Source organism: Ahaetulla prasina, chromosome 8 (genome assembly GCF_028640845.1).
Source record: "Ahaetulla prasina isolate Xishuangbanna chromosome 8, ASM2864084v1, whole genome shotgun sequence".
Lineage (NCBI taxonomy): Eukaryota > Metazoa > Chordata > Lepidosauria > Squamata > Colubridae > Ahaetulla > Ahaetulla prasina.
This window is the reverse complement of record NC_080546.1, coordinates 31,254,420-31,274,323: the sequence shown is the minus strand read 5'-3', so window position 1 is coordinate 31,274,323 and position 19,904 is coordinate 31,254,420. Positions and strand designations below refer to the sequence as shown.

At 36.2% G+C, this 19,904-nt stretch overlaps 1 protein-coding gene across 5 annotated transcripts in view; it reads left to right on the top strand.

Moving 5' to 3' along the window:
* The window catches only part of CAMK2D (calcium/calmodulin dependent protein kinase II delta), a 161,382-nt gene that overhangs the window by 53,361 nt on the left and 88,117 nt on the right, over positions 1-19,904 (top strand). For all 5 annotated transcript variants that reach the window (XM_058192328.1, XM_058192329.1, XM_058192330.1 and 2 more), the window contains exon 3: positions 10,246-10,305. In XM_058192328.1, coding sequence (XP_058048311.1) covers positions 10,246-10,305 — 60 coding nt within the window. The remainder of the gene's footprint in view (positions 1-10,245; positions 10,306-19,904) is intronic.

Sequence of the window (19,904 nt, the reverse complement as noted above, 5' to 3'; positions counted from 1 at the left end):
TCAAAGCTCAGAAAAAGCATAAAGCCAGGGAGCACACAGGATCTCAGCCCCTTTTCTGTTCAGGAACTCAAGCCATGTGATCCTGGCCACCATTAAACCATCTTTCCAAGCAGTCTCCATGTTTCCAGTGTCTTTGTCCCTACTTGGAACTGAACCCAGATGGATATTTCTTCCAACAGCCTCATTTGTATATATGAAATGAGTGTCCTGATGCTTTCCTCCCACTTTAACATCTTTTTGGGGAGATATTTAAGGTTCTAAATGAGTAGCCATTTAATATATAAAGGATATGTATACATTTCATGCTTTACCTTAAAAAAAATCTTTTTTTAAAAAAGCCAGATGACTGAGTAAGGAGTATGTTACTGAGCCTTACTTGAATTCATCCCCTGCCATCAAGATAGTTTAGGGCAGGGGTCTCCAACCTTGGCAACTTTAAGACTTGTGGATTTCAATTCCCAGAATTCCCAGAACTCTTGAGCCTTGACTTAACTGCCTTGCCTTCACATTTCCGAATTGTTCCACTCGAAGGCATATTTCAGGCTCTTGTAAGTTAACTGAAACTTAATTTTATTTTGTGAAACATTATCTTTTCCCTCTCATAAAGTAGGATTACAATCTTAATTGTAAAAATTTGGGTGACTGTTAAATGACAACAAAGGAGGTGGTATGTCTCTTTCCTTCCATCCAGTCATTATCTGGATTTTTGCAGCCCAGGACTGAGAATTCTACATCCAATAAACAAAGGGCTAGAGATGCAACATCATTCTGTGACATTTCCATTCTAGCTATAATGATTTTCTTTCCTCAATTATCTGTAATAAAATATTTATTTTATTTTAAATATTTTTAAAAATCCTTATCCTCTTCCATCAACACAGAGTCAGAATTTTGTGAACCTGTCTATAATATGTGGGGAGGGGAGAAAAATATATATTCCCATGCTGTTCTCAATAGCCACAACTTTATTGGAAGATACATTTTGTCTGGCGTAATCATGAAAAGTTAAGCTGAAGAGTTGGATCCTTCCTAATGAATGGAGACCATTAGACTAGAGATATAGTCTAATCTAGGAATTTGGGAAGGAGGGGAAGATCCCATAAGAACACAAGGCCAAACTGCTTTTCTATTACCTTCCTGAAAAAAATAATATGAATTTAAAAACACAGTTACTATTAATTGTCACCTACAGGCAAAGAATACTGTTTCCTGCAAAGTTAGTTTTGGAAAGGTTACTTCATAAAAAGCATTGATTGACAAGATTATCAAGATTATATTTTGGGTCACCTAAAGCCAGCCACTTATTCACATCTCAGCTAGTTATTATTAAACCATGGAAAACATAGCAAGTGAGCCTGCTTGTCTAATTGTACTTTTCCTACCTCATTCCATTTACTTTCTTGATTGTTTCTTTTGCTCTGAAGTATATATCATAAATTTACTATAATGGAAACTTCTAATAAATACTAAGTACATAATGATCACTAAGGGATGCGGTGGCTCAGTGGCTAAGATGCTGAGCTTGTCGATTGAAAGGTTGTCAGTTCAGCGGTTCAAATCCCTAGTGCCACATAATTGGATGAGCTCCCGTTACTTGTCCCAGCTTCTGCCAACCTAGCAGTTCGAAAGCATGTAAAAAATGCAAGTAGAAAAATAGGGACCACCTTTGGTGGGAAGGTAACACCGTTCCATGCAGCTTTGCCATTTAGTCATGCCAACCACATGACCACACAGACATCTTCGGACAGCGCTGGCTCTTTGGCTTTGAAACAGTGATGAGTACCGCCCCCTGCGGGAACGATTAGCACATATGTGCAAGGGGAACCTTTACCTTTACCTTTACCTTTAATGATTACTAATTTTCATTTCTCCAAAGATATTGTAGAATGTACTTAGATGTGATTTCCAAAGGTTGCTGCCTTCTATGTACCTTTGGCATTCTTACAGAATCAGTCCGAGGATGATGTAAAAAATGCGAAAGCATTTGACGACCAATAACTATAGCGGGATCCTTTTTTTTTTACTGTATGTCAAGAGAAGTACAGGATATTTCAGTAATTTAAACTTAACAAATGCAACAATTCACTTAACAACTGTGGCAAAAAAAAGTCATAAAATGGGACAAACTCACTTAACAAATATTTCATTTAGCAACAGAAATTTTTGGGCTCAATTGTAATCATAACTTGAGTACTACCTGTATTTTTTAAGATTGTCACCTTCTTATGAGAAAAATGTGAATAGTAGGATATTTTTCCTTACATAAGTTTTCCTTTCCTCCCATCTTCTTCCTTTTTCATTCCTCTATTCTTGATACAGTGTTGTGTATCATTAATAAGTCATTAATATGTAGGTAAGTCCCAGAATGCTCCTATAGTAACCACACAGCCCCTAGATGCACAGCTGAGATATGGATTTTTTCCCCTGCCAAGACAACTCCAAGCATTCCTCATTTTTCATATTTTGCTGTTGCCTACAACAGTTCTCCATTTTTATTTTCCTGCTTACCTAAACAAGAAATATTCATATAAGATATTAAAATATATTAAGTGGTAGTTGTAACATCCACAAGTTTATTAAGAATTTCATCTTCTTTTAAAGATTAAATTAAAATGAGCTATAGTTTTAGCAACTAGTAAAGAGTTTAGCAACCAGTCAAAAGTTGACAATTTTTTCCCAATTATGATACTATATGCCATAGGCAAAACCACAGAATTTGCATGTATGTGTGTGTGTGTTTTAATATGCTGAAGGGAGTAATTACAGAGGTTTTCATTTATGCAAGTCTTATTTTTAGAATCATTTTTTGCACAGATATTTCTGGAATTGAAAATTACGTTAGTGTTTTTGAATTAGAATTCCTTCCTTTAGAATGGGAATATGAAGATGTTGAATTACAGTTGAAAGCTATAATTAAAGTAGTAATTAAAAAGAAGCCAAAGGATAACTTTGATAAAAAATTATTATGAACATAAAATAATGAAGATATGAGTGGATACATTGTTAGCTACCCTGTTTCCCTGAAAATAAGACATCCCCTGATAATAAGCCCAATTGGACTTTTGAGTGCATGTGTTAAAATAAGGCCCACCTGAAAATAAACCCTCCCCAAAAATATTTAACCACATGCGCAGCCAGTCCCCACCATTTCCTCTGGTTAGGGTTAGGGAGACAGAACTGGAAATCAGGTAAGAAGGCAAGAGGAGCCCTGTGTTGCTCCAAGCGCCCCAAAATAATAAGATCTCCCCAAAAATAAGGCCAAGCGCTTATTTCAGGGTTCAAAAAATATAAGACGGTCTTATTTTTGGGAAAACACGGTAGATATTAATTCATATGATGACTATTAATTTTGCATTCTCTATTGGAAAAAAATGACTACTGTCCACATTGCTGCCCCTACAATGAGATTAAAATTGAGTAGCCAAATTTCTTCTGTAATCATTGTAAACCTTCACAGAGATTAGAACTCCAGGAGAATGAGGATTCTAATCATAGGGGGACCTAGGTGGATAGTAAAGATTCCTACTTTGAGAAATTTGTCCTCAATCCATGAAAGAAAGTGAAGAAATGCTGGAATCAGAGTAGGCAATAATAAAGCACATATAGTCACATTTTATCTTCTCACAGGTTCTTATTACCCAAACCAGAATACCCTAAGAGTACTCAACAATGATGTTATCAGTAGCACTTAGGCTATTATGAATAGTAAAAAGATACAAGTATTTTATGGCGCTCTTTTGATTTCCTGAAGTTGGTTGTAAGATGGAAAGCAATATAAATGCTTTAAATAAATAGAAGAGCATTTAAGAGCTTATGACTACAATACCATTTTTTATTCCTGTTTTAAGAGTATATGAATATAAATCAGAATATTACTTTTTTAAAAAAGAAAATGAAACCTGTAAGGTATGAGCTGAGTGCTCTACAGATATTGTTTCCTGATTACCCTATCACTAGGGTCACCAGACGTCCAACAAAAGGAGGTTATGTTGTTTTATCTTGATGAGCTCCATCTGGCTGGCAAGCATAGCTTTAATGTTAAATACTATCTGTCCTGTTGGGTATCTCTTTGAGCAGCTTTTGTCCAAATTGCAGATCTTCCTTAATAAGTGTTAATTATATATAAACAAGCTCAGCTCCATGGCTTCTATTGTTTGATTAGTACCCTCCCAAGGGCTTGTGCTATGGTCTGAAATTGACAAGATCTCAATCAATTATATACTTTGCCTCCTAACCAGTTCTAACACGTTCCTTCAACTGAAGAACAAGTCTTTCTGATAATGGTAATAGTAATATACATGGGGTAATAGTAATATACATAGCAATATACAATAGTAATATACATGTATGTAATATACATACATATACTTTCCCCCCCACTTTTTGCAATTTTTGGAGTTTTTCATTGTAATTTTTGTCATGGATGCCAACAAAGTCCAACAGTCTGTCCTCCTTCTCATTTGTCCTCCTTTCCAATTGTCCGTGTCCTCTTTTGCCTGTTCAGATACTCGGTCACCTTATCTATCCCCCCATTTGTATCCAGTCGTTACAAAGTGTGTCAGATTAATTGAATGTGTTTTGCCTAATCTTATTCAAAAGACTGGAGGAATGGCAGCGCCCATGCAAACAAATAACTTCAGGCATACTGTGTGTCCTCGTTTAATTTCCTTTCAACCAACAGGCCTTTAAAAATAATTGGCTCTTTTTGTGGCATTGCCTACAACAATCCATTATACTTTTGTAATCTCTGTGAGAGAGTTGTCTTAGCAATCATGGCTACCTGACAAGTATGTAAAAATAGGAAATATTAGGAAGACTGGGCTCTGCTGAAGAAGAGAAATACTTTTGCCATTGAAGTCTGTGATATATTAGAACAGGATCTTCTTTTGGGGACACCAGATAGCACTCCAAAGAAAGTCATGAATAAAGGAGATAATTTCAAATGTTACCCTTGGAGAAGATTATGCTTCCTAAAGGATTTGGTTGGGGGAAGTAGGTTACTTGTGAAAAGTCCAGAAACTAGCCCTGGCTTTAGAGAATTTTAGATGGAAAGGGACCAAGGTTTCTGTTCTTTCTCTTCAAACCTATTTGAACAGAACAGCTTCCTGGACAGAAAGCCTTGTACGATGTGACAAGAATAAGGAAGCTTTTTTTTGAATTGTCTAGGTTTGGGAATGCACGTCTTGTGAAAAATAGCAGTTCTATAAAATGTCCTTGGTTCTGAAAGAGAAAAATTAGAGGAGTTTCGGAAATGTTTGCAGTCCGGCATGTTTTGCTTGGATGTACTATTCAGATAAAAACAATTAGAAAACTTCCTTGAATACATACTAATTCTTAAGCATGTCCAAAATAAACTCTGGATGATAGCCTCAATGCTTTAAATAAAAATAGTGGCTTGCGGTATAATCTGTTGCTGCTTGAATGGATTGCATCATATTATTTTCAATGAAAATGAAAAAGAAAGTTTATTTTTTTAAGAAAAAAAAAAGACAATTGCTACATCCGACATTGTCTTAAAAAAATGTCCAATTTTTTTTCCATTGAAGGAATGGGGGTGGTAGAAACATCCATCAACATGCAGAAAAGAAAAGGCTGTTACTTTGAGCTTTTTCTGTCTGTCACCCCACAGTTCTGCTTCCACCACACAGAGAGGAAAATCTGTTAGAGATTTATATGTTACCCTGCTCCCCTTCTAATCAATGAGTGTTACACTCATTTGCAGATACTGTCAATATTTCAACTGTTGTATGAAGAAACCCAAAGAGGAGATCCCTGTCATATAACCTGTCCCAATTTTATGTCTTGACTAAGGGACTGGCTGCATCATGTCTTAGCCTCAACTCTTAGCCAGCTGTTGTCCAGCTTCTGTCACCAGCCCATTTATGGCCTGATTCAAGTGATAGACTGTAGGTTCATAAATTCCATTAATTTCAGCTAAATGTCTATGGAGATTCTTAGTCATCCAGTCATGGATGTCTCAAAGATGCTTTTTCAAAAAGCAACTGGATTATGGTTTTTATATTACATATTATTTACTTTCTGCTTGATTCCATACTTAAATATTTTCTTTTTCTTGTTACTGTGATGGTGGGCAGTATAACTTCCCCTAATTCCTTTTAGTTTATATTTCTATTAGTTTAAATTCAGTGTTAACCTAATGAGTTGCACTATTGCTTAGATTAATTTTTAATTTAAAATTAAGTTCAGATGACACATCGTAACAGCATAAATACTAGTGTTCTTGTTTTTGTAATATAAAGATGCCAATTTTAATTGACTATGTAAAAATAACCAAAAAGAAATATACTTCCTGATATACTACTTTTTACTAGCCCATTCCGGATATCATCATCAAATCTTTATTATAGTCAAAGACCAACAAAATCAGATAATAACTGGAGTGTTTTCTCTGCTGTTATACCTGTTTTGTTTTTCTTTTCATTATCAAGGAGTATTTTAACAGCTTGGCATTAATGATCGGTATTGTGTCAAATGAGATAAATTATTAAGTGTGGTGTGAAGTCAATTAGACTGAGTAAACTTAATTTTAATTTATTTAGCGACTTATTGACTGTAGAGTATATTGTAGGCATTCTATATAAGAAATTAAAATGTTTCACTAGTCTTTTATATATGCCATTACGCAGATGTTAAAATGTTTTGCTCACCATGGGTAGCCGGACTAATTGAGAAAACAAGCTAATAGAAAAATAAGTCATTTATTTTATTTATTCCCTTAAGTGTTCAGCCATGTCAAATTTGTATAGTAATTCTTCTATTCACTATGAGTAATGATTCATTATGAGATCAACACATATTCAATGGTTTTCAGGGCAATTGCAACATAGGGTTGGGTAACTCTTCAGTTTCAAAGGCTGAAATATGTTCTTGGGGTGGACCATGGCCTTTGTATGAGGCAAATGTGTCTTTTCTTGGAATTGTGCAAGAGGGAAGAGGGATCCTGGAGGGAAAAATGGAGCTGCTTTAAGAAGCTGCAGAAGGATGGTATGCTCATATCCTGTAGGTGCAGAAGCATCTCTTCTCTTTTGAATTCAAATCCTACCCAATTCTATTTATCCCAATTATATAACAATAGATGTCTTAAAAATTCAACTCCAAACCTGGACACCTTTTAGGATCATTGCAGGATGCTCCTGCATTGTACATTTTGTAGAATGTACAGTATTGTTTTGTTTGCCTCATGTTTGGCAAGTTTCCAAAATACTCTATTATATCAAATATTTATACAGATCCAACATCTGACTTGCATACCTGGCTCATGTACCTGTGAGAATTTGGCTTGTAGTCCATCACTGTCTATTCCACTGCCATCTAAAAACCTCATTCAGAATATTTACCTACTACTGAATGATTGCTTAGTGGCAGGTTAACTCAGGCAAAATTATGAACTCTTCTCAAAGAAGCAGAAAATTAAGTTAAAGTTCATAAAATAATTGGCTTATAAATCATTTGCTCCATTGCTAGTAATAGCAGCACTCCTTGAGGCCTCCTATAATAAGCTCAGCTTGGTTATGATCCAAACTGGCTCAATTTCAGCAGTCTATGTTAGCTTGCTGCATACAAACATTATTAGCTTCAAAAGCTTTAATGTTTAGTTATTAGTTTTAGTTATACTTTGTTAGCAAAAATGATTATCAATATTAAATCCTAATTATATTGCTTTCCTTATCCATGTAGGCACAGAGATCCTAAATACATCCTACTGCAGGGTCCCTCCAAAACATACCAAGGCAATGGTTACTGATTCAATTCAGATTCATCATCATAATAATCACCATGATAGTATACTGAGGGCCAGCTCAATATGACATTAACTGTAACAAGAAAAAGCCTTTAAATATTTGCTATTTGGAAACCCAGAAAAATCTTCCAGACATTGTTTTAAAGCATCCCTAATACAAAGTGAGCAAGCCTAACATGAATTTGTGTTTTGCTTGTGGGGAGCAATGTGCCAAGGTTGCTTCTGAATTAGTAACCATGGGATGCATTGAAGTCAAGCTAGAGGTACGGTATTAATATTTATAATGAGTAGCGTGCTGTTTTCTCAGGTTGGATCGAATGTAAATTCATTGTTTAAAGTGGAAAAAACTTTTTTCTTTTTTCCTTTTTTTTCCTTTTCTTGATGGACGAAACATTGCTGCAAAATAGAAGAAAAAAAGGAAACGTGCTACTTAGTCCATTTCATTACAATGTTTGAAAAGCTATCTCTGTGTATATCTCTACTTGTACTAAATTTTTGTGCTAATTCTGACAGCAAGATAATATTTTTATGAAGGATTAGGAGGGGTAACTTAAGGGTTTTGTTATGGACTTTCCCCCCCCCCTTAAATATATATAGTCCTTGACTTACAACCATTCATTTAGTGACTATTTGAACTTTCAATGGCACTGAAAAAAGTGACTTATGACTTCTTTTCACACTTACAACCGTTGCAGCATCCCAGTGGTGACATGATTGAAATTCGGGCATTTAGCTCCTGGCATGTATTTATGACAATTGCACTGTCCCAGGCTCATGTGATCACCATTTGTAACCTTCCACCGTTTGTAACCTTTGTAAGTCAATGGGTGAAGCCGGATTCATTTAACAATTGCATGAGTCACTTAACAACTGCAATGATTAACAAGTGTGGCAAAAAAGCTCGTAAAATGAGGTACAACTCACTTGACAGCTGCCTTGCTTAGCAATAGCACTTTTTTTTTTATTTGCATTTATATCCCGCCCTTCTCCGAAGACTCAGGGCGGCTTACACTATGTCAAGCAATAGTCTTCATCCAATTGTATATTATATACAAAGTCAACTTTTATTGCCCCCAACAATCTGGGTCCTCATTTTACCTACCTTATAAAGGATGGAAGGCTGAGTCAACCTTCAGATTGAAGGCGAGATTCAATCTGCCAAACTGCTGGCAGCCGGTGATCAGCAGAAGTAGCCTGCAGTACTGCACTCTAACCACTGCACAAATTGTGGACTCAATGGAGGTCGTAAGGACTACGTGTAAACTGGGAGATATTTGGTTTAAGGGAGTGTAGATGAAGAGGTTAGGCATATCTAGGTGGCAAAAACAGGAGAATCATAAATGGTAATAATTGGAGCTTTGTGTACCTTTATGTACATAAATCAGAGTTTTATCTACACAAAGGTACATAAAACAATTTTATAAAATTTTTATTTTTATTATTTTATACAATTTTGTAAAACAATCAGAGCTTGATGTACCTTTATGTACCTTTATGATTGATTGATTGATTGATTGATTGAACCTCATCTAGTGGGCATCTAGATTTTTGCCACCCAGATATAGTATACCTACCTCTTCCTCTGCCTTCTCTGAATACATTTCTCTCCTTCACTCATTGATTATAGCAATAGCACTTAGACTTATATACCACTTTACTGTGCTTTGCAGCCCTCTCTAAGTGGTCTACAGAGTCAACATATTGCCTCCAACAACCTGGGTCCTCATTTTACCCACCTCAGAAGGATGGAAAGCTAAGTCAATCTTGAGCCTGGTCAGATTTGAACTGCCAAATTGCAGGCAGCTGGCAGTCAGCAGAAGTAGCTTGCAGTACTGCACTCTAACCACTGCGCCACCATGGCTCATTGGTTATGGTTATCATTCACTGAAATTCCAAAATTGGCAATGATTTTTATAAAACATAATTTCTGAAAATTATTAATGATACACTGTTAAGCTTTTGTAGAAAAAGAGCAGGCCTATATTTCTTCTGCTAGCCCCATGCAGACTAGTGTTTGGAAGTCTCTTCATTAAAGTTGTTCACAGTTATAGTGAAAGCCTATGCGCATATCATATAGTTTCTCCTAATGGTTATACTTTCAAATATCTCCCTTAGGAAAGGGAAGAAGAATAAAGAAAAAGGGAAAGAATCAAACTAGGAGTTGGAAGATGGAACCAGAGGACATGGAAAACGGTGCTTTATTGTCCATGTCCATAACCTCTGAAAGACACAGTTTTATAATGAAAACTGAACAGGATATGAAAGTGAAATTTTATACTTTCAATTTCTGACTTGAGTAGGTGTGATGATTGTTTCCTGTTTTGTTTCTGTCAGGAAAACATCTATCTGGAATCCAGAATTATTGCAATTTAAATTATACAAAGTGCATTATGTATTGTATGCCCAGATTACAATTTGTTTTGCCTCTGTTAAATCAAGAAAATATTTTTTTCTAAAACTATGTATATTTTCATTTCTTACAGATCACCAGAAATTAGAGAGAGAAGCTAGAATCTGTCGCCTTTTGAAGCACCCTAATATCGGTAAGAATATAGAAGGATACATCCATTGATAATCTTAGGACAATTAGCTTGAAGATAGTTCCATAAAAGTAAGAGATAAAAGAGGGGAAGCAATAATTGTAGTACTCTGGTGCAGTAGTGTTGTCATACATAAGTTCCTTTCAGATGTGGATATTATAATAAATGGTGGTCAATTAACAGGAACAAGCTTAGCATCATAATCTCACAATCTGTTCCTTTTATCCACTTATCCACTGTGTCCAAAATGAGGAACATGAAGAATTGATGACAATTGGTGTCTTCTTAAAACTCTAAACCAGGAGTCTCCAACCTTGGCAACTTTAAGACTTGTGGACTTCAACTCCCAGAGTTGAACTCTGGGAGTTGAAGTCCACAAGTCTTAAAGTTGCCAAGGTTGGAGACCCTTGCTCTAAATGATGGTGCTTTAGATAACGAAACAAGTTTCATAAACTATTTTTTTGCAGTTGGGTTGTTCAAAAAAAAAAATCATAGTTATGATAAACAAGATTTTTGGTTCAAGCAGTATTATTTTAAAATAGAGGTGAAAACCCTAATCTTTAGGGTTATCCAAGAGGAAGAATGACTTTTTTTATGGCTAGGTTTGGAATCTGGCCTAGGAAAGCATCTGTTTTCTCAGAATGTGCTGTATATATTTGGATATGCAAGTATTTCCCAGTTTCATAGAGTTTCCCTTTGCCATACAGAGACAATGCCATGTCGCTTTTTATTATACTTTGAACAAGGGACAATGGGGGAGGTCTTGCTAGATTTGAGCTCATTCTTTGCCGTAGAGTGAAGAAGCAGCCATGCCCTTCATGACAAAGTGAAACAGAACATGTGAAACTTGTTGAGGAATTTATAACCTGTCAGATTCAGTTTTGCACACTGTGCAGGTTGTCCTTGAGTTTCAATCACAATTCGGACTAGCATTTCCGTTGCCAACCAATGTGGTCATCCTCATGATGTTGTATGACTGCATTTCTTACCAATGGCAATCTTGGCATTCCCTGTTGCTATCATTAAACAAATTAGGCAAGAGCCCACCCCAATCAAAACCATCGCTGAGATTTGGATCTTCCAAAATAAGGAAATGCCATCCCTTCAATTCCCCCAAGTACCTCTTCATTCCATCTCTTCCCCATCCCAGGAAAACTCCAAGAGCGTGATGCAAAGCCACAGCTTTACAGGAAGTCCCCCAATCCAGTCTCAGCCATAGATGTTCTCAACATAGATGTGCTCCGAGCCCCCTGCTGCCCTAGCTAACCTTCACCATCTTCTTGCTCCTGCTGCTGACAAGGAGTTTCCACCCTGTCTCTTCAGGAGGGCCACATGAAGCCATATTCCCCTGGTCCTGTGAGAAGACCATCGGGCATGATTTTAGGAAGAAAGTCTCATGCAGACAGCAGTTGCCCCTTGAATGGCAAGCTAGCCACTTTGAATAACAAGAATGGGAACAAAAGGACAATGAAGGTCAGCTAAACTGACAGGGACCATGGAGTGCAGGGGGCCAAAAGGGCATATATGGGGGAAGAGGTAAGCAGCTGGGGAGAGTTGAAGTGCCCCTGTAGTCATAAGTTCAGGCAGGTTGCCGAGCACCCACATTTTGATCATGTGAGCATATGGGTACTGCATCGGGGACCAATTCTGAGTCCCTTTGTTCAGGGCCACTGTAACAATCACTAAAGAAATGGCTGTAAGTCGAGGACTATCTATATAGTCTTACATACTGTTGCAATATTTGCTCTGTTGCATTATCCTGTCTAAGCTGATGTTTTGGTGGTTCCTGTCAGTTTGAATATATTTATGGACATAGAAAAGCTATTGCTTGATTTTGGGCCTCTGGCGTACAGTTCAGCAGGTTTTTTTGTACGGTGATGTCCTAAATTCCTTGTCCCTTACTTTGCATCTGTGAAAAACAGAGAATGTTGACATTATATAACACTTGGTTTTTTGGTTTGAGAAAATAATACCCACTTTTGTAATGGTAAGATTAAAATTGTTTAGTTTTCATTCTACTGGTATATGATAGGAGAGAAAAATGTGCTTGCATGAAATAATAGGCAATTCCAGTGTGGCAGAGTTAGAAAAGTCTTGGGGCCAGAATATTGTATTTTGTTTTCTTGCATCTAAATGTTGGGCACATTTGGAGGCAATTTTCTCCTTGAGTTGCTACTCTTTTGGGAGGAAGGAAGTCAGAGACTAGAGTATTTCAAGAATAAAGGGCTCTCTGCCCGTTTCAGGATATATCTCTCAGTATAATTATTCTTGTAGTTTTATCTTGCTTGAAACACTTGGTTTCCTTTTGTAATCACTAAAATTCAGTGTAATGCTTTTAATTATTTTGAAGACATGCATTAAACATATTAATCTTTAAATAGAATAACTGAAAACTGCAATTGTATATGTTTATATGTATGTACACACACACAAACACACAAACTGTCAATCTGTTGGGGGGAGGCAGTGTTTCACGATGTGCAGAAAAGGAGTAAGAATTTGTAAGCTAAAGAAATTACACCATGAAATTTAAAAAAAAGGATAGAAAAACTAGTTAAATCTAATTTATGCCAACATTGTTCATTGTATGGTTCTATAACTTTATATTGTTGCAAACCATACTACTTCTTTATAGCAGCCCCTGAGATATTGGAACACAGCTATCATGTCTCCCCTTCTTTTTGTTAAACTAGACATGCCCAGTTCCTGCAACCGTTCTTCATATGTTTTATCCTCCAGTCCCCTAATCATCTTTGTTGCTCTTCTCTGCACTCTTTCTAGAGTCTCAACATCTTTTTTACATCGTGGCGACCAAAACTGGATGCAATATTCCAAGTGTGGCCTTACCAAGGCATTATAAAGTGGTACTAGCACTTCACGTGATCTTGATTCTATCCCTCTGTTTATGCAGCCCAGAACTGTGTTGGCTTTTTTAACAGCTGCTGCACACTGCTGGCTCATATCTAGATGGTTATCCACTAGGACTCCAAGATCCCTCTCACAGGTACTACTATTGAGCAAGGTACCACATATACGGTACTGGTGCATTTTGCTTTTTTGGCCTAAATGTAGAACCTTACTTTTTTCACTGTTGAATTTCATTTTGTTAGATAGCGCCCAATGTTCAAGTCTGTCAAGATCTTTCTGTAACTTGAGCCTATCTTCTGGAGTGTTGGCTATTTTTAACTCAGCCTTGATTTCACCTTGCTCTGGTTTTCCATGTGCATTTTTAAAATACCTCATTCCCACTGCATTCTGCAGTGTTTTTATGTTTCTGTTAACCACAAAATAGCAGAAGCGTGTTGCTAATCACAGTCATTCTTCTTTTTTTGACAGACATCCATTCCTCATCCAAGATCATATGTTACCCATTACATTGTACCAGTATCTGCAGATTTTAAATTTTCTCTCCCTTCTTCTACCAAGGCATCATACTTATTTAATTTTATTTACACATAAATAAAACTCAGAGCCATCTCTTGATCAGAGTGGAAATTTATCTGCCTACTCTGTTCTTCATTTTTTATGTGTAACTTGAAGTTAGACACTCCACTCAAAGCATAACTCTCTTGATTTTTAAAAATAAGTTCATTTTCAGACCCACCTGCCTTGGTTTCTGATACATTCATTTTCAGTTCAAGTGGCATGTTGCATCATGCAATCCATTTAGGAGTTGCTGCAAATAATTTGGTTTTTAGCCAATGAGACATAATCTGCATACAAAAATGCACACGTTTAAATTCCAACTAACAAACCAACCTTTTCCATCACCATGCATATTTCTTATACATTTAACTATAAATACGGTAAGCAACCAAGAAGAACTCATCCATTCTAAGCCTCTCAGTCTTGAACCATTTGCTAAACATTGCATTTATTCTCCCACATATATGATGCTTAACAGCTATTATTATTATTATCACATTCAGCAACAATCTTTTATCTTGTAGGTTTCTGACTTTTTTGCCCATCTTCCATCTTTTTCTTTATTGTGGACAGTTTTAAGTGTTTTCATTCAATCATGCTCTTTACCAATTACCTCTTACATTTCAAGTCACAATCTTCCAAATACCTGAACCTCATTGTAGCCATTCATCATAGCTTTGTTAAATTATTTTCTAATCACACAATTTGGCATGCTGGAGAAGGAAGAGATAGGTTACCTCCCTTAAGTATTTCATACAAAATTCCCTTTCAGTAATAAGAATTGGACTGTAACACATTTTGACCAGTGTGTTATAAAGACAATCAAGGTCCAAATTTATTCCAAGCACGAACACGCTGTTTTCTAATCTAGATGCTATTGATTGCATCCTACCAATTTGGATATATTATGCATGGAATGTAGAGGCACATCCTCAGGATACAAAATACTGTACTGAGTAGATAATGATGTCGATCATTTGTTTCATTTGAGAATTGTAAGGCGAAATGCATGTACATGAATATGTTTTAAAGTTATTCATAAGTACTATATTACTTTCATTTACATATTTGTGTCTATGTACACAGATGCATAAAGAGAGATAATAGTATAAAATCTCAGTGTCTTTCTGACCGTTTTCTATCTGTGTACAATAAATGAATGGAAGCCAGATGATGTTTAAGTATGTAGATCAGTTTTAATTTTTCTGTACATTAAATCTGTACAATTAGAAGAGGAGATTCCTGCCACATAGGCACAAAGCCATCTAGGTAACCTTGGTCCAGTCATTATCTCTCAGCCCTGGAAAGGACGCAGTGGCAAACCACTTCCATAAAATTTTGCCAATAAAACTATAGGGACTTCTCCAGCCTCTCTCCTAGATCAAAAACTTACTCAAGTGTGCACACGCACCACAACATATCCTTTGAATGTGTTTCTTAACTTCCAGGAATCTTTGCACTGACTATGCTAATGAGGAATCTGGCGTCTACTATATAGAACTAGGCAGAGAAAACTTGTCCATTCTATACAATGAGCATAGCATATAGAAACTGTAGTAGAGGTGAGCATATTAAATGCATGGTTGTTGCATTTCACTTGTTTCTTGCCATATGTTTTCCATTTGTGCGCAAACTAATTCATGACACTACGAAGATTCTCAAATGATAGCTAACAATCTGATTTGTTAGGAGAATGTCAACAATTCCAGGCATCATTGTAATAAACCTGTTAAAGTTTTCATTGGTCAAGTAGACATTGTTAGGTCTTGGTATATGTCTGGGAAATTCTTGGCACTTTAATTACCAGAGGAAGCAAGTAAATCTGCAGAGGAACCATATGAAAACACCAGTAACACTCATTAGTCCACAGGTTTTTGAGCATGCCATTTGGTTGCAGGAGAAAAGAGAGAGAGCATTTAAAAATCCAAGAAAAAATACGAAAAGCAACCCAGTTTTAGGTCCTCTGAAATGTCTTCCTTGTGTGTAGCTGGATTGCCACATGAAAAGGGCAATTGTGTCAGTGAAAGGAATGGAATTTATGTAAGTAAGAGAGAAAGAGAGTTCTAACTTGGTGAAGGCTTCTTATGTAAGTTCTATTGAATAGTGCCAAATTTCCTTGGAAGTCAAAGGAAACGGTAGCGCGTAAGAAGAATCTGGGTCCTGAAGAAAATAGGGTCTGTCTGTCTTATCTGTCATTACACACATTTCCTGACAGCTCCTTTTTCCTTTGACTCAAGATCAGAGGATCTTCAGAAACTGATTTTATGAAGCTTTAGTCCACTGGCATATGTTTTTTTAATGACATTAATTATTTATGTAAAATGTTTTTATCCCACTTTTCTACATCAAAAAGCACTTAAAGCTTCATTTAACATGAGATTAAATATTTTTACTTCAACATTTCAACTTCTGAACAAGTTAAATAAATATTTCAAATGCCATAGTTGACCAGGAAATATGGTTCCTATTATTAATGAAACCTTTTTTATCCTTGAGAATTTGGGAGAATTTAAAACTTATTCTTTAAAACGCAGTTAAAATATAATTTTCTGCCATGATTGTCAATAATTTGTACTGGTAAATTTGTGCCATTCACCTCAAGATATATCTATAAAATTATTTCATTTGAAGAATATATTATTAAAAAGAAACATTTTAAAAATAATATTTCATGGTAAAATGAATTATCTGTTTGGATTTTCTTAACTTTTTCATTTTTGTAAAAAGAAAATGTAATTTTAAAAGTCAGTTGAATCTTTACAGAAAGGAAATAGCAAAGCCAGCATTTAATTCTCATCATATTATTATGAACCATTGTTTAGAACAGCGGTCACCTACTGGTGGTCCATGAGAAAATTTTGCTGGTCCACAGAAAAATTATTTGCATTTTTTATAATGCACTAAATCAGAGGTCCTCAAACTACGGTCCGTGGGCTGGATACGTGCAATGAACATTTGTGTTGCTGCAGATAGTCTCCCCCTTTGGGGTCTTTTTGTGAGGGTCAGAGGGGTGCAGAAATTCTGACTTGGGGTCTGCTTCAGCCTCCTGATGTGGGGCTTTGGGCGAAGGCTGGAGGGAAGTGCCACTGGTGGCAAAGAGCTGGAGGACCTTGTTCCAGTGGGACTGCATCATGGCCTGGAACTGGCTGACCATCTCAGTCCACTGAGGCTCCAGGTACTGGTACCTGGCCTTGTACTCCTGCAGGTTTTCCCTCTGCTTGGAAAGCCTATGCTCCTAGTCCTCAGTGTGGTGCTTCTGCTGAGCCTCCTTCTCAGTCAGACCCAATTTGAACTGAGCTGCTTTGCCAACTCTTTCTCATGGTGGCTGCTTAGCTCCAGCAACTGCTTCCTGTTGGGGGCCAAAGGAGCCCGGGCGGGGAGGCGAGGAGTAGCAAGTAGGGGCTGGCAAGACCTCAACATGATGTTGGTCACACCCATCCAATCACATGACCACCTTGCCACGCCCACCCAGCTGGTCATTAGGCAGATCATATTAGTGGTCCACGGGATTTAAAATTATGAATTTAGTGGTCCCTGAGGTCCGAAAGGTTGGTGACCCCTGATTTAGAAGGAAAATATCATTACAGAACATTGCTGGGCAGGACATGAAATTCACGTGAGGTTTTTCAAAATATGTTTTTGAGGCGAATATGATAATACACCCACCATCTCTTTGTTGGTGGTTGCCTTATATGTGCAACTAACTAATTTTTAACTAATTTCTAATAAGAATTGTCAGTATCACAAAATAATTACAAATATGGCTTTGTAGGTGAATATGGAAATACATATAACTTTTAAAATATTTAAACCTATACAAATAATAACAAAGCTAATACAACAGTAACAATTGCAATCAGAATTACTACATTTCATTTTAGGTAAAATATTATGCAACAACTGGAGCCAATTTGGTGTAGTCATTAAGGCATCAGCTAGAAATCAGGAGACTGAGTTTCGCATTAGACACAAAGCCAGCTGGGTCTTGGGCCAGTCACTTTCTCTCAGCCCGAGGAAGAAGGCAATGACAAACATTAGAAACTTTGCCAAAAATCTTGTAACAACTTGTTCAAACAGGCATGAGGAGTAAAAATTCACTTGGAGACATTAAATAAATAATATACAACAACTACAGTATACAGTATGATGAAAACGAACTATAGAAGTATAAAAACAAAAAAATGTTTCAAAATAATAATAATGAAATATACTATAGAGCAAATGTCTTTCTTCAGGTAAGCATTATCTGCCTGTTACGCACTGTTCTAATTCTGTTAGTGTGGATGTTTTGCAAAATGTTGACTTGTAATTTTCGCCAATCTATGCGTTATTGTTTATGTTATTATAAGGGCAAGATAGTTGAGTAATTGCATCATTTAATTTGGAAAATGCACATTCTTATTACACTTTCATTCGTGTGTAAATTTGGCAGTTGTAAAGGATTCAGTTTATTTTTGCGAGCGCCTCAAAGAAATGAAAAGTTAATTGGGGGGTTTGATGATTAGAATTATATCAGACTACAAGAGTAAGAGTTTTTACTTCTATCTATACCGGAGTCAGTCTTTTTCTATTTATTCTTTTTCTTTTTTTATACCTTAACTTCTTTTCTTCTCTGACTTTTTACTTTTTCAATTTTTTTCTGTTTGTCTTATATTTTAACTTTGTATTTTTTAAAAAATGAATATATAGATATATATATTCCACCTATTTAAATAATAGCTTTATTATAAACTCAAAACTATATATATATATGTAGATGATTATAAAATATAGGATTTCCAATATTAATATGTGTGTGTTTGAGTAAGGGTAAATAAGTGTGTTTGTGTGTACAGGTAGTCCTTGACTTACAACAGTTCATTTAGTGACCATTTGAAGTTACAACAGCACTGAAAAAAGTGGCTTATGACCATTTTTCACACTTATGACTGTTACGGCAGCCCCATTGGTCACATGATCAAAAGTCAGATGCTTGGAAACTGTCTCATATTTATGACTGTTGCAGTGTCCAGAGGTCATATGATCACATTTGTGGCAAGCGAATGGGGAAACCAGATTCACTTAACAACTGTGTTACTAACTTAACAATTGCAGTGATTCACTTAACAACTGTGGCAAGAAAGGTCATAAAAATGGGGTAAAATTCACTTAACAGGTGTTTCATTTAGCAACAGATGTTTTAGGCTCAGTTGTAGTCATACATTGAGGACTACTTATATACATGTGTGCCAGAAACTCCATTTGGGAATTTAAATTCTAGACTCTTTCTGGCCCTCTTTTTGCTCTTCTTTTCTTAGAATGTGAGAAGGTGACACACCACAGTGTTTTCATAACAGGTTTGTCTGGTCTATAGCTCTTTCTTTCTGGCCTTGCAGGTTTTAGCTATCAAACTTTGCAAAACATGCGAGCTATCATTACTTAACATACCTTGGTTAAATAGGTTATCATTCACAATATGAAGGTTATATTAAGGATTTTATTCTTTTAGGAAACTATATTAAAATACATTGCAATAATTCATTTTTCCTAAGTTAAAGGAGTAATGAAAGCTATACAATTACTTCTGTGTGCACATAGAATTCAAGACCCACATATGTCAAGTAAAAGAACTGTCAGACACAATTCGATATATGTAATTGGAGAATAACGGCTCTCATTTTTCTGGCTACAATAAGATTGCTTTTCTTGGATTCTACCTCCAATGCAATTTACATGCCAGTGTAGTTCAGCTAAAAGTGCACATGACACTGCCAGAATTTTTACTTTGCTGATGCTTGAAATTACTGTTTAGTTAAGCAATATTTGAATCAGGATTAGTATCCATCAAATAAAGCTTTTAAGATCAATGACTCGCAGTCTAATGCAGCTGAATGGCTGTCGATATTTGGGCCTTCTAAGTAGACTTTCCAGCTTTAATCTTGGATGGAGTTGAATGAGATTGGTGTCCAATATGGGGATACTCTTAGATTCTGGATTCTTGCTTGAAGAACAGCTATGGCATGAGGGCCTTTGAAAAGCTCTAGTTAATATGCATGTTCTTGGATTGGGAGGCCCTCTAAATAGTAATTCATGATTTAATCACCATATTGATTGGACTATTGCAACTATATGAGTCTACCAGTTTCCCCAAAAATAAGACCCTGTCTTATATTTTTTTGAACCCTGTAATAAGCACT